The sequence below is a fragment of the Sus scrofa genome, chromosome 7 (assembly GCF_054392235.1).
Source record: "Sus scrofa isolate SSC_HxYL_T2T_F1_AM1 chromosome 7, Sscrofa_HxYL_maternal_Yorkshire_Landrace_v2.0, whole genome shotgun sequence".
Classification (NCBI taxonomy): domain Eukaryota; kingdom Metazoa; phylum Chordata; class Mammalia; order Artiodactyla; family Suidae; genus Sus; species Sus scrofa.
Genome location: NC_139389.1, coordinates 40,296,295 through 40,311,246, shown reverse-complemented (window position 1 = coordinate 40,311,246; position 14,952 = coordinate 40,296,295). Strand labels below are relative to the sequence as shown.

The following is a 14,952-nucleotide window of genomic DNA, read 5'->3' as shown; positions in this document are numbered from 1 at the left end:
ATTAAGCTTGTGTTTGTCACACAAGCTGTCCTCTGATTCCCAGCAGAAGCCATCTCCAGAATTTAGTCCATGTAGCACCTTTGGTGCTATAACTCTGGGGAGTTTTCAGAGGGCTAATTTACTTTGAACAATGAGTGATGTTTTTCCTTTATAGCTAGAAGAATCAGAATTTCTTAATATCTCAAATAAAAATCTGTCAGAATTTGGTGAAGGGTAGTGATAGAAATAGGTAAGCACTCCCTTACTATAAATATGTCGGGGACAGAACAGCCCTTGCTTTGGCCTGACCATGTTATGGTGCATTATTTATGCAGCATCTAGTTAGGATGTTTCTGGATAAGAAAAGGTGAACACAATCTGGTCAGTGGAATATCTGAATTGTTGCAACAATGGGGCTCTATGAGTGTTAAACTATGTGAATAATTCCTTCCTTCTTTGAACAACTATGGCTAGCTTGTTACAAAATCCTTAGGAGGATTGATGGAGCACCCTGGCTAAGATCTCAACTACTCAGCAAGGGAATTTCTCAACATAATTTTTTTTTTTTGGTCTTATGTCTTTTTAGGGTTGTACCCATGGCATATTGAGGTTCCCAGGCTAGGGGTCTAATTGGAGCTACACCTGCTGGCCTACACAACAGCCACGGCAACGTGAGATCCAAGCCGCATCTGCAACCTACACCACAGCTCACAGCAACGCCAGATCCTTAACCCACTGGGCGAGGCCAGGGATGGAACCTGCATCCTCATGGATGCTAGTCAGCTTTGTTAACCACTGAGCCACGATGGGAACTCTCAACATAAATTTTTTAAAAACATAATTCAAAGTGTCTATTCAATACTGTTGCGATTTTGTGTGAAAAAAAAATAACAGGGTATACCAAAATGTTAACAATGGTTATCTCTTATGATGGAAATTACATATAACTTCAATTCTTCTTTACCCATGAGCATATCTTATCTTCATATTCAGAAAGGTAAAATTTTATTGTATAGTGTTTCATGAAAAGATTTGTTTCTTCTTCATACTCCACACCTCAAGCCAAAAATCTTGTAAAAGCCATAGGAAGTTGAATATCTTAGCTTTTCTACCACATCTCCCTGCAAACTGCAGATATTTTTGGAGATCCTTGACGGGAGAGAAGATTAAGATGGGAAAGAAGTAATTTCTGCTGACTTCATCTTTGTCCTTTCCTCCTCTACCAACCGTTGAGTCCAACTGGTCTCTGAGGAACCCCAGAAAATCAGAGTCAGCCTGGACCCAAGCCATGCCTGACGGTAGAGTCAGTGCTAGTTCCCAGGCAGAGTGATATAGCAGAGAAGATGGCTAGGACAGGATGAGAAGTGTTTCTTAAATTAGGTTAGATTCTACTTTGAGGCCTGTTGAGTTTACATCCCTATGGGCATCAATCTTCATTTTCTCACATTTAAGAAACTTTCTTTCCATTAGAAAAGGAAACATGCTTACTTTTAAAACTTTGGAATATTCATAGTAGATATAAATCTTTTTTTTTAGATGGATTGATTACACACTGAGGTGGAAGTCCCTGAAGTCACACTCACAAACTGCTATTAACATTTTGGCATATATCTAACCAATGCTATTTTCTAGGACGAGATGGTACTTTGCATAATTGTGGTCTAACTGTACACACAATCTTTAATTTAATATATAGCATGATACTCCATGCTATAGCTTAATCGTTTTCCTATTATTGGATAATTATGCTGTCTGAATTTTTGTTATTATAGATAATGGTGAGCAACTTTGTACATCTACCCTATTCTATCTTTAAGGATAGATTTATAAGAGTAAAACAAAAGTGTGATATGAAAGCATATCAGGTTTTTTGTTGTTGTTGTTGTTTTGCTTTTTAGGGCCACACCCATGGCGTATGGAGGTTTGGAGACTGGGGGTCGAATCAGAGCTACAGCTGCTGGCCTATGCAACAGCCGTGGCAACACCGGATCTTTAACCCACTGAGCGAGGCCAAGGATTGAACCCGAGTCCTCATGGGTGCTAGTCAGATTCATTTCCGCTGCACCACAATGGGAACTCCCAGCATTTTTCCATATGTTGCCGAATTTTTTCCAAAAGAGCAATACTCAATGCTCATTGTTATGGGGTGTCTTCAATGTTTAAAATTTGCTAATTTGATGGACAAAAAACAGTATCCCATTGCTGAAATAATTATACTGCATAATCATTTGACTTGAAAAAAGCCCAACTGAAACTACTTAGAGTTTCTGTGAGTTTCCTTTAATTTGCCATCCCATCTGAGAATGGTTTGTAAGCAACACCGGTAACATAGACTATGTCAAGCAAACCAGGCAAAGCAAGGCCAGGTAGGCAGAAATAAGACAAAGGGCAAGAGGTGCCAGTCTCCCTGTGGGTCTTGCCTCCTACCCCAAAAGTGATGACACTGAAACAGAAGGGGCTGGATGAATCAGAGCCTGTTTACTCTTCTTCTCACTGTCTGAGTGAGTAACCAATGATCTGAATTGACAAGGGGCTTGTGGTAGCTGTACGGGTCCCATCAGTGCTTTGCCTTGTCTTGTGTGTTTGACTAATTATGGATATGAGCAGAGAAAAATTCGGAGAACACTTATTTGATTACGCAATGAGTTGAAGCATGGGCATGGTATGAATGATCAATGCATAATATCTCTCGAGTGGCAAGGCTGACTAACTCTGTGGTTCCTTTGTGGAAATTTGAGAGTTTTAGCCTGGAAAGGAGAATGAAGCAAGGTTTATCTTCTCCCCACAGGCTGTGCTGGCTGGTATTATTCTGAGCAACGTCCTACCCTACCTTGAAACCATGTACAACCTACCCACTCTATGGAAGCAGAACCAGTGTGACTGTGTGAGTGTAGATGCACTGGCTGAGGTAGGGAAGGACAGAGGGGGAGGCTGCAGGAGGGGAAGAGGACGAACGAAAGAGATCGATATGAAGGACACTAGTGACCCTTTGATGCCTAGAACTCTACTTTAAAAAGGGCAGAGGGGAGTTCCCTTCGTGGCTCAGCAGAAACACATCTGACTAGTATCCAGATGTGGTTGGATCTGGCATTGCTGTGGCTGTGGTGTAGGCCGGCAGCTACAGCTCTGATTTGATCCCTAGCCTGGGAACCTCCATATGCCGCGGGTGCAGCCCTAAAAAGACCGAAAAGGGGGGGGGGGGTCCAAGGTTATTGGTGCATGGAAATAGAGACCCCATTCCAACTATGCTGCAATTATATAAAGATCTAGTAAAAAGGGTTTATCATACATGGCATATGTAAGTGATTTTTAATGCAATTAATAGAAATACACTCCAGGAGAGGAGACACAAATCCCAATAAGAGAAGAAGATGTCTAGCCAGGAAGAGTAACTGATGGAGCGCTCTCTTTGCGCACAAAACTGGGGGACATAAAGGTGAAACAGCAAAGCGTAAATGATGGGGGATGTAATACAATGAGGAGAAGGACCCAGTAGAGGCAAAGCAGTAGGAAAGGGGATTGTTTGGGGATCCCAGTCCTTTCAAAGTTAAGAGGGCACATGGTCCAATACACAAGCAGAGCTTTTGGTCTAAGGAGGAGGGCTGGCCTCCCAACAGAACTGGAGAGAATGAGGGCAGGCTGAGTGCAGACACTGACTGATAAGTGGCAGTTGGAAGGGGAGGCAAATATTTAATGGAGTTTCAGCCTAGCTTCTTTGTGAGAATGACCTGCTGGGGGCAATGGAGAAGGTGGTGGGACAGGAGCTTGAGAAGGATGTTTAAGATTCCTGATAACTATGATGGGTCTTAAAATAGCAACCACTAATTTGGCGAGCTTTCTGGGTTGCCTTACAAATAGTATTTCTAGTCTCAAAAAATCCTATAAAGTAGATACTAATGTCCCTATTTTTTCACAGAGGGGAACTGAGGTTTTAAGAGAGAACTGGAAACGCAACCAAGGATGCATGAAAGAATCGCTAGGCAGCCTTGGGACTCAATCTTTTGTGAGGGCATCCATCCACAGGGCTGTGGAATTTGTCCTCTAAATCCCAGGTGTTGGGAGAGACAGGGTAAAGGTGCGGTGAGAAAAAAAGACCTGTGATTTTCTCTGTGCTGTTTGTTACCGTGGTTTCCTTTTCCCTTCTCTCTTGCCCATAAGATCATTTGGGTGGTGACATTCACATCTGCAATTGCCCTGGGCCTGGACGTCGGACTACTTGTTGCAGTAGCTTTTACCTTCTTTATCATCACTGTTCAGTCACACAGGTACTCTGTCTCAGGTAACAGGAGGTGGGTTGTGGCAAGATAAGGCAACCATGACCTAAAGGCAAGTAAATGCATTTTGCTTTTCAGAACTAAGATTCTCCTCCTGGGTCAGATCCCTAATACCAATATTTATAGAAGCATCCACGACTACCGGGAGGTGAGGATCCGAACCAGTCCCAAGGATAGGGTGGGCCGGGCATGCTGCTTAGTTTTTCCACAAAACCCCTTTGCTCTCGGGTCTGCTGCACTACAGATATGAATTTACAGAGGCGGGGAGAGTGACGAAGCCGGTTGAGGATAATTTTAAAATGTTCTTTAGCGGGAGGAAGGCCAAGTAAAAGAGAGGAGTAGGGAAATGGAGGGGGAAAGCAGAAACAGGAAAAGCAGTAGGTGAAGATGGGAGGAAGGAACTTGCTAGTTCTTACCTCTTATAACGAATACAAAAGAAAGAGGAAGGAAGGAGGGCAGGAAGGGAGGGAGGAAGGGAGGAGTTCCCATTTTGGCTCGGCGGGTTAAAAACCCAATTAGTATCCACAAGGATGAGGGTTTGATCCCTGGCCTCACTCAGTGGGTTAAGGATCTGGCGTTGCTGCAAGCTTTGGTGTAAGTCACAGACGCTGCTTAGATCTGGAATTGCTGCAGCTGTGGTGTAGGCCAGCAGCTGCAGCTCCGATTTGACCCCTAGCCTGGGAGCTTCTATATTGCCCTAAAAAGATGACGACAACAAAAAAATACAGATTCTCAGAGTTCCCTTTGTAGTGCATCGGGTTAAGGATCTGGCACTGGCACGGCTTTGGCTCAGGTAGCATTTGTGGCTCAGGTTTGATCCCTGGCCCCTAGAACTGCTGCTCGCTGAGAGTGCAACCCATAAAAACAAAAACAAACAAAAATAATAGAAATTCTCCAAGAATTTCTAAAGACTTCTTTTTTTTCTTACTCCACCAAAAAGCCGAGAAATGTCCCTCAAGTTTATATTTGTCCTGCAGGTTACAAACATTCCAGGAGTGAAGATCTTCCAGTGCTGCAACGCCATAACATTTGTCAATGTTTACTACCTAAAGCGCAAGCTGTTAGAGGAGGTGAGGGCTTTCCTCCTCTGCTTTCCTTTCCCTACCTGCTTCCCTCCCCCTCCCCAAGTCCTCTCCTCCCACCCCCCTCACCTACACAACCCTTTCGCGTTATCTTTCAGGTTGAAATGGTAATGGTGCCCCTTTCAGAAGAAGAAATGTACCGCCTGTTTAATAACGAAGAGGGCTCACAGCGTGGAAAGATGTGTCAGTGTTTCTGCAACTGTGATGAAGTGGAGCCACCGCCCAGGGTGAGAAACACCTCTTTTTCTCTGCATTTTTCCCCACATTGTATAAAGAAGTGCCCTAGAAGAAGAAGAAGGAAAAGAAAATCTAAACCCACTCAGGAATTTTTAACTCTTAGATGGACCATTGGAAATCAAAGATTTCTACTCAGAAATGGAGACCCAGGTTCCCCTCTAAGGTTCAGATCCTGCCCTGAAAGTAGGTGGGAGACCTGACTCCTGTCTCCCTTCTCCCTGAACCGGCAGCAACTTAACTGAGCCCAGAGCACAGTTTGCCTGCTGGGATTGTACCTGTTTCCCTGACTTTTATTTCAGCTGCCTGGCTATAGATGTCTGAAAGTGAGTGACTTAAAGACTGTTTTCTTTTTTTTTTTTTTTTTGTCTTTTGTCTTTTGTCTTTTTTTTTTTGTCTGTTGTTGTTGTTGTTGCTGTTGTTGCTGTTGTTGCTGTTTCTTGGGCCGCTCCCGCGGCATATGGAGGTTCCCAGGCTAGGGGTTGAATCGGAGCTGTAGCCACCTGCCTACGCCAGAGCCACAGCAACGCGGGATCCGAGCCGCGTCTGCGACCTACACCACAGGTCACGGCAACGCCGGATCGTTAACCCACTGAGCAAGGGCAGGGATCGAACCCGCAACCTCATGGTTCCTAGTCGGATTCGTTAACCACTGCGCCACGACGGGAACTCCTAAAGACTGTTTTCTAATTGGAGTCAGGACAAGGTCAAGACGGCTGGGGTCCCCAAGGATCTGTCGGAGTCCCCTGATGTCTGCCTGTGACCAGGGAAACGATGATGGGAGGAGTGGAGGGCGGAGAAGCACAGATGGGGATTTGACAGCATCGGAAGATTATCCTAGCTGATGAGTTACAGTGCTCATTAATTTCAGACTCAGATTTGGTCTAAATATTCCCTTCCCTCCAAGCAGGGCTGTTCATTTCTAGCTTCAAGGCCTTTCACTCAGTCTTTGCCTACACCCTGGAGGAGCAGCTCTATCTACACACACACGTTCCCCACCAACAAACACCTCCCTTCCCCCTCCTCGCACGGTCCCTACAAACACCAGGCCCCCCTCTCTCATTCCTATACATCCTACTGGAGCATAGCTTCTACTAAACTCCCAGAAAATAGTAAATTCCCTGCCAGGAGGACAGAATTAACACTATCTCTAATATTTATTTTGTATCCACACTGCGCTGAGTATTGTAGACGGTATTTGCAGAGCATCATAAAATAATTTTGAGGTGTTCTCATTGTGGCTCAGTGGGTTAAGGACCCAGTGTTGCCACAAGGCTGGGATCTGGTGTTGCCATGGCCACGGGGTAGGCCACAGCTACAGCTCTGATTTTACCCCTGGACCAGGAACTTCCGTGTGCCACAAGTATGACCTTAAAAAGAAAAAGAGTACATTTCTGAGTAGAATATCATCTTCTAGTATTTATTGAGCTCATACTATGTATGAGCTATGAAAAAGGAAAAAGAATTTGTAGGGACCTCTGTCTCCAGGTAGTTCTTTTTTCTTTTTAACTGTGATATAAAGCACATAACATAAAAGCTGCCATCTTAACCCTTTTTAAGTGTACGGTAGTGTTAAATATATTCTCATTGCTGTGCAATCCTTACTACAATCTATCTCCAGCACTTCTTCATCTTGCAAAACTGGAACTCAGACCCAGCCCCTGGTAACCACTGTTTTCCTTTCTGTTTCCATGATTTTTTTTTTTTTTTTTTTTTTTTTTTGTCTTTTGTCTCTTTAGGGCCGTACCCATGGCATATGGAGGTTCCCAGGCTAGGTGTCTCATCTGAGCTGTAGCTGCCGGCCTGCGGCAGAGCCACAGCAACGCCAGATCTGAGCCGCATCTGTGACCAACACCACAGCTCACGGCAATGCCGTATCCTTAACCCACTGAGCAAGGCCAGGGATCGAACCTGCAACTTCGTGGTTCCTAGTTGGATTTGTTTCCACTGTGCCACATCGGGAACTCCTGTTTCTATGAATTTGACTACTCCAGATACCGCATCTAAATGGAATCATACAGTATTTGTCTTTTTGCAACTGTCTTATTTTACTTTGCATGATGTCCTCCACAGTCATCCAAATTGCTCTGTTTAAAAAAAAAAAAAAAAAGTTTTTTCATGGAAAACTTGAACATATAATAAAGTAGAAACAAGTATAATGAGCCATTATATACCCACCATATATTTTAAGATTTATCACCTCATAGCCCATCTGATTTCATCTATACCCCTATCCACCAGCAGCCCCTCAGAATTACAGGATTATTTTGAAGCAGTTCATGGAGTTTTATTTTTTATTTTTTTTATTTTTTATTTTTTTTTATAAAATATGGATATATTATGGAAATCAGTATGGTTTTCCAGCAAGTTCATGGAACAGAGACTTTTTGGATGAATGGATATTTTGAAGAGCTAGTGGGAAAAGGTTCTGAGGTGATTTTTTTTTTTCATCAATAAGTTGCATTGCAGGTCTACATGAGATGTAGTCAATTACTGAGAACTTCAACTTTAATATGGATTAAGTGAACTTTTACTCCCACCCATCCCATCAGATGGTCATATTCATTGCTCTGCAGGCATATGTTTTTTTTTTTATTTTCCCACTGTACAGCAAGGGGGTCAGGTCATCCTTAGATGTATACATTGCAGTTACAGTTTTTTCCCCCACCCTTTCTTCTGTTGCGACAGTTCATGGAGTTTTAAATCAATCTAGGAAAACAACTCTGTATTAATGTGACATTTAAGGCTATCATTGTATTTTATCAATCCAAAAATATACATTTTTCCACATCTCTGAAATTTAGGTGTATTGTACAATTGACAGCAATATTATAGTTTGTTTGTTTCTTGATAGTACAAAAAGTAGTGGTGCATCTTAAAACTGATGAAATAGGATAGTACCATACTGTTATGTTCTAAAGTGTGTGTTTAGGAGCTCCTGCTGTCACAAACGGGATGGGCAGTGACTTGGGAGTGCTGGGACACAGGTTTTTTTCCCTGGCCTAGCACCATGGGTTAGGGATCCGGTGTTGCTGAAGCCTCGGCTTGGTTCAAAGCTCAGCTCAGATCTGATTCCTGGCCCAGGAATTCCATATGCCTCAGAGCAGCCAAATTTTTTTTTTTTTCTTTTTAGGGCCATATCTATGGCATATGGAGGTTCCCAGGCTAGGGGTCTAATCGGAGCTACAGCTACTGGCCTACACCACAGTCACAGCATCATGGGATCCACGCTGTATCTGCGACCTCCACCACAGCTCATGGCAACGCCAGATCCTTAACCCACTGAGTAAGGCCAGGGATCAAACCCAAAACCTCATGGTTCCTAGTCGAATTCATTTTCACTGGGCCACAATGGGAACTCCCCCCATTTTTTTTAAGTGTATGTTTATACTCTAACAACCTCAAGACTTCGGATAAAGAGAGATCTGGCATGAACTCAAAAAGATAGTAATGGCCCTAAGCTGGGCAGGAGAGAAAAATTTGGATTCACATAAGGTAGGAAAAGGGAAGACTCCTGGTCCATGAACCAGCTTGGACAGACACTCAGGCCAAAATAAGCACAGGGTCCTCAGAGGAAGAGGTGTGGTCTGGGCAGCAAGTTCAGGCAGACCCAGCATGAGTGGACTGTGAAAGCCCTTGAAAGACAAGCGTATAGAGTAGATGGAAAGAAGGGAGAGACTTTCGGAGGTTTTCCTCTGCCCGGAGGACCCTGTACCTCTCAGGCCTGGCCTCAGTGACCTCTCGCCTTTGAAATGTGATATTATTTGTCCACACCGTTTTTTTTTTTTTTTTTTTTTGCAGTGCAAATACCTACTACCTTGTATAGTTTTTATCCTTACTTTTCCCCCTATTTTTATTACTTATTATTTTTAAATTTTATTTATTTTTTTTTACTTCTTTAGGGCCGCACCCATGGCAAATGGAAGTTCCCAGGCAAGGGGTTGAATCAGAGCTGTAGCCTCCAGTCTACACCACAGCCACAGCAATGCCAGGTCCAAGCCATGTCTCTGATTGATACCACAGCTCATGGCAATGCCGGATCCTTAGCGCACTGAGCAGGGCTAGGGATCAAACCTGTGTCCTCATGGATACTAGTCTGGTTTGTTACTGCTAAGCTACAATGGGAACCCCACCCCCCCACTCCCATTTTTAAAGTTTATTTTACAAGCAACATTATTAGAACAACAGATTTTTCTTAAAGAAACATCACCCCAAATTATACCACTCTAGCAAACAAACTTCATTTTTCCATGTGCCCTACAGTTCTTGTCCATAGAGGTTGTTATTCACACTTTATGGACATAGGCCCACTCCCCTGGTAGAATCTAATCCCTGTGACTGTAGAGGCAGCTCTCACATCCTTCACACTATTGTACTCCCTGTGCTTGGTACTGTCTGCAAGTGATGGCAGGTACTTCAGGCCTATCAGGAGGACGGAAAGAGTGAAAGGCAAAGATAGCCATGCTCAACTTTTGGCTTCTTAAGGAAGTCTGACAGAAGACAGCCATACACTGATAAAAGATGTTGAGAAAAGAGACTGACAGAAGAAATTCTTCAAAGTAGTAGTAGGTGCTGGAGACTGATTAGAACCCATGGACAAGGGAAAGGAATAAATCAAAGATGATGTTAGAGGGAGTTCCTGTCGTGAACTGTGTTGTGAACAGCAGAAATGAATCTGACTACATCCATGAGGACGCAGGTTCAATCCCTGCGTCCCCTCCCTCAGTGGGTTAAGGATCCAGTGTTGCCCTGAGCTGGGGTGGAGGTGGCAGACAAGGCTCGGATCTGGCGTTGCTGTGGCTGTGGTGTAGGCCAGTGGCTACAGCTCCCTAGCCTGGGAACCTCCATATGCCTCAGGTGTGGCTCTAAAAAAAAAAAAAAAAAGAAAAAAGATGATATTGGAGTTCCCATTGTGGCTTAGTGGGTTAAGAAACTGACTAGTATCCTTGAGGAAGTGGGTTTGATTCCTGGTCTCGCTCAGCGGGTTAGGATCTGGCATTGCCATGGGCTGTGGTGTAGGTCACAGACACGGCTCGGATCTGGCATGGCTGTGCCTGTGGTGTAGGTCAGCAGCTGCAGTTCTGATTGGACCCCTAGCCTGGAATTTCCATATGCCTCAGGTGCAGCCCTAAGAAAAAGAAAAAAGACGGCTCTTAAATCTTGCTCACTAGAACAATGGTTAAGCCCTTGATGCATGTGGGGACGTTGGGAGGGGTGTACTGTGAGTGGTGCGGATAAGGAAAGATGAAGTCACACGCTAGAAGTGACAGTGAGAGTGTCGTGCGTAGTCTGTGGAGAAGTTTCCTAAGAGAGAAGGGAGTGCGTTAGCAGACAGAAACAGCACAGTTGCAGGCACTTCCAGCCCTTGGCCGAGTCTTACCAGCGTCCCCCCCTAACTCTGTGTCCCAGTTTATTTACACAGAACGATATGAAAGTAAATGGGACCGGAACTCATCCTCCATTAACCTGATCCGCTGCTCACGCTTAGAGAGCGTGGACACAAGCCAAAGTACATCCGATGACCAAGCACCGTATGTGATGTCTTCCACATCCCAGAGAAATAACAACTACGAGGAGGTGGAGAAAGCCTGGCCCTCTGGTGACCCCTCTAGAAGCATCTCGACACTCCCTGAGGTTTCTGAAAGTCAGCTGAGGGAAAGAACACTCCTGCCTTACTCGAGTATGTCCCTTCTACCTCCTCCACCTCTTCCACCCCAAATCCACACCATCATCCTGGACTTCTCCATGGTGCATCTTGTGGATGCACATGCGTCGGTCGTATTAAGACAGGTAGGTACTGAGGAGGCTTTTGCAAGAGCTCTGATCCCCTCCTACGCCCCCTCCCCGCCAGCCCCTAGCCCAAATCCAGCACTGATCCCCTGCTGTGTGACCCCTAGGCCACTAGAAACCTGAATCCTGAAGACAGTTTAAGGTCAACCAGAATAAAAAGAAAATGAAGCAATTCTGATTTATTAAACTGGGGTTGGTTGCCTAGGCATGGCATATTACCTCTCAAGGACTGAGAAACAGAAAGCTCTTAACACCATTGAAACATCGATCTGTGCCACACCCAGCAACTCCCAGCATATCCTGAAAGTTAGCTACAAACATTTTCAGGAAATAGTTCACATGCTACAGAAAAAAGCTCACCAAGAGTCCTCCACGACTCAGCTGCTCTAAGGCACTGAGATTTAGAGTTCCCTGGTGGTTCAGTGGGTTAAGGATCCAGCTTTGTCATGGCTGTAGCACAGGTCACTGCTGTGCAGCAGGTTGATGCCCAGCCCAAGAACTTCCGTATGCTTGCAGGCATGACCAAAAAGGAAGGCAAAGATGAAGAAGGAGAAGGGGAGGAAGGAAAGGCATTCATATTTGAAGAAGTTGTGATGAAATGACGCCCCAAGCCTGGGGCTGCCTGGTCCAGTACCTAGATGATCTTCCCCAGTTGCCTCTTCATTGACTGCATCTTTGGGTGAAAAGGGCAGCAAAGAGTTTTCTTTCCAAAGCTGTGTTCCCTGAGTTCTAGCTTCTCTCCCACTTTTTGCTTTCTCAGAATGTTTTCACTTCTCTTCTTGTACAATATGGACAGTTTAGGTATACAACTAACCATATTGGTTTTATTGCTTAATGTCTGATAAGTACACTATCTTTTCTTCCAGCCGGCTTATCTCAGTGTTCAGTGCTCCATACACCCCTGTTCCCACTGGCCATGGCTTAGGTTCACACACCCCGAACCTGCTCACTTCCTGGCTCTGACTTCGCCCACTTATTTCTGAGATACGCTCCTTTGGCTGACTTTCTTCCTTTTATCCTCAGATCCTATTTTATCAAAATATTTATAAATATTTTATTCTATTTCTTATTCCTAAGGGAATACGATTCTGTCTTAAGTGAGTCCAGCTCCTTTTTGATCTAAGACAGTAGGAAGCTCCTCATAGTAGAAAGAACTCCGGGTGGCAGTCCGTGGCTCTGTGCTCTGTCCTGGCTTTACTACTGCTCGCTGTCTGTCGGACCCGAGGTAACTTAATTGCACTGAGCCTTGGTTTCCTCCTCTAGAAAATGAGAGGCTTGGAGGAGATTAATGTTAAGGGCTTTCCCATCCATGAGATCTTCTCCCCAGCAACCCTTCCACCCCATCTTCAGACTCAAATATACTTGATAATGTCTTGTCTTTGGGACTTTTCCAGCTTAGGTTGTACTGCTGGGCTGTGTTCTCTGAGTCTCACACTGTCGTTGCAACTTTAGATTTCGTTGACTCTGCATTGAATGCCTACTATGTGCTAGACTGACCTGGGCACATGATGCGTGCTATCTCATTTCATTCTCACAACAGCCTTGAGAGACAAGCCTATTTCCCCCAAGAGTCCTGGGCTCACAGCTAGTGAGGGGTCTGTCCTGTACCAGAACTGAAAGCATCTGACTCATATCACTGGTCCGCCTGCTCTGTAGCACATCTGTGCCACTCTCGCCACCTCTCCCTCCTCTCATCCTCCATTTCTGCAGAGGCACCGTGTGTTCTGGTCCTTGGCATGACCCTTCCACCCCCAGCCTACGCTGATGACTCTCCACTCCAGCCCCGTCACTGAGGCAACGTCCAGCACCTTAACTTCATAGCCTTCAGGGAGTCACGGTGCACTCTCGCACTTTAAAAATGCAGGCTCCTCCGCAGGTGTCTGCCCCCGTGTGTGTTCCGGGTCCGAGGTCAGGGCATTTGAGAAGAGTGATTCTTCTGATGCTGGCATCACTGAGGCCCAGCTCGTCCTCACCCTCCACAGCGCTGTGCTCTTTGCTTTGTTTTGTACCACCGGGTGAGAGGAAATCATTCCATTTTGTTTACTTTACAACTGAGAACTTAAACCCATGAAGAAAAATCCCAATAGTCATTCTTATTAGAGACAACCACTCAACTTAAGCTTCTTAATTCATAAGATTTTAAGCTCCCACTGCTTGTCATTTAGAGTGTGTCTACAGTGGCTCCTCACCACATGACTTTCTGATTTACCATATGATCAAGAACAACTTTCTTTTCTTTTTTTTTAATAATGATTTTTATTTTTTCCATTATAGCTGATTTACAGTGTTCCGTCAATTTTCTGCTGCACAGCAAGGTGACCCAGTCACACTTACCTGTATACATTCTTTTTTCTCACATTATCATGCTCTATCACAAGTGACCAGACATAGTTCCCAGCACTATACAGTGGAAGAATGACTTTCTCATCTTGCCTTGGGAGTGAAAGAAATAGAGCCTGTCTGTTTCATTTGTTTCTTTTGACACTTTTAACTTAGTGTGGGTGGTTGGAATTTGTTCAGTCTCAAAGTATCAAAATTAATGGTGACTTGCTTTGAATGGAACATTAAGATTTAAAAAAAGATTTATAACCGCAAAGCATACACATATATTGACTGAGGTAAAGCCTTGAGGTCAGTATCTGAGGTTTATTAACCTGATATTACATATCTGATGTTTTACTCAAGTCAAATACAACTTTGCAGAGAAGCTCTGAATGTGACCCTCAGTGCTCCTGAATCTATGCCCAACTATATCACTTGACCACCTCTGGGTCACAGTTTTGCCACCTCTGCTCAGTGAGCTCCAGAGATGGGGGGGGGGTCATAGGCAAACACAAAACAATAATCCCAAAATGTGGTTGTTCATGGGGACCATCCAGTGTGTTCCCACCAGCTTCTATCCGAGCACCGTCCTCACATGAACGTTACCTTTTCCTGTGAATTCTGTCCCCACTTGAGACCATGGGCAACCCCCTCTCACTCTGCACCCCACACGAGCCCGTCTGATTCTCTTTGGTTGTCCTGGCACCTTAGACATTTTCTGCCACATAGCCATTCACTCATCCAACATTTCCAGGGCTGAACGGAATGCAGAGGTAATATAGCCCAGGAAAGTGAACGACTGAAGAGGTTTTAAAATTCAGCTAATGGGAGTTCCTGTTGTGGCACAGTGGTTGACGAATCCATCTAGGAACCATGAGGTTGTGGGTTCGATCCCTGGCCTCGCTCAGTGGGTTAAAGATCCAGCGTTGCCGTGAGCTGTGGTGTAGGTTGCAGACGCGGCTCGGATCCCACGTTACTGTGGCTCTGGTGTAGGCGGGTGGCTACAGCTCCGATGAGACCCCTAGCATGGGAACCTCCATATGCCGCAGGAGCGACCCAAGAAATGGCAAAAAGACCAAAAAAAAAAAAAAAAAAAAAAAAAGCCCCAAGAAAAGCCTACTCTCTCCTACCAAAGAGCTAAGAAGAGGCAGCCTCACATGACATAAACCTTTTCAAGAAGAAATGCCCTATTCCAACAAAACACCAAATGAAAAAAAAATTAAAAATAAATAAATAAAATTCAGCTAATGAGGGAGTTCCCATTGTGGTGC

General features: G+C 44.6%; 1 protein-coding gene across 5 annotated transcripts in view; it reads left to right on the top strand.

Moving 5' to 3' along the window:
- SLC26A8 (solute carrier family 26 member 8) overlaps window positions 1-14,952 on the top strand; it is a 66,420-nt gene that overhangs the window by 48,573 nt on the left and 2,895 nt on the right. For all 5 annotated transcript variants that reach the window (XM_084967884.1, XM_084967885.1, XM_084967882.1 and 2 more), the window contains 6 exons: window positions 2,768-2,863; window positions 4,138-4,244; window positions 4,332-4,401; window positions 5,231-5,323; window positions 5,434-5,562; window positions 10,979-11,359. In XM_084967884.1, coding sequence (XP_084824010.1) covers window positions 2,768-2,863; window positions 4,138-4,244; window positions 4,332-4,401; window positions 5,231-5,323; window positions 5,434-5,562; window positions 10,979-11,359 — 876 coding nt within the window. The remainder of the gene's footprint in view (window positions 1-2,767; window positions 2,864-4,137; window positions 4,245-4,331; window positions 4,402-5,230; window positions 5,324-5,433; window positions 5,563-10,978; window positions 11,360-14,952) is intronic.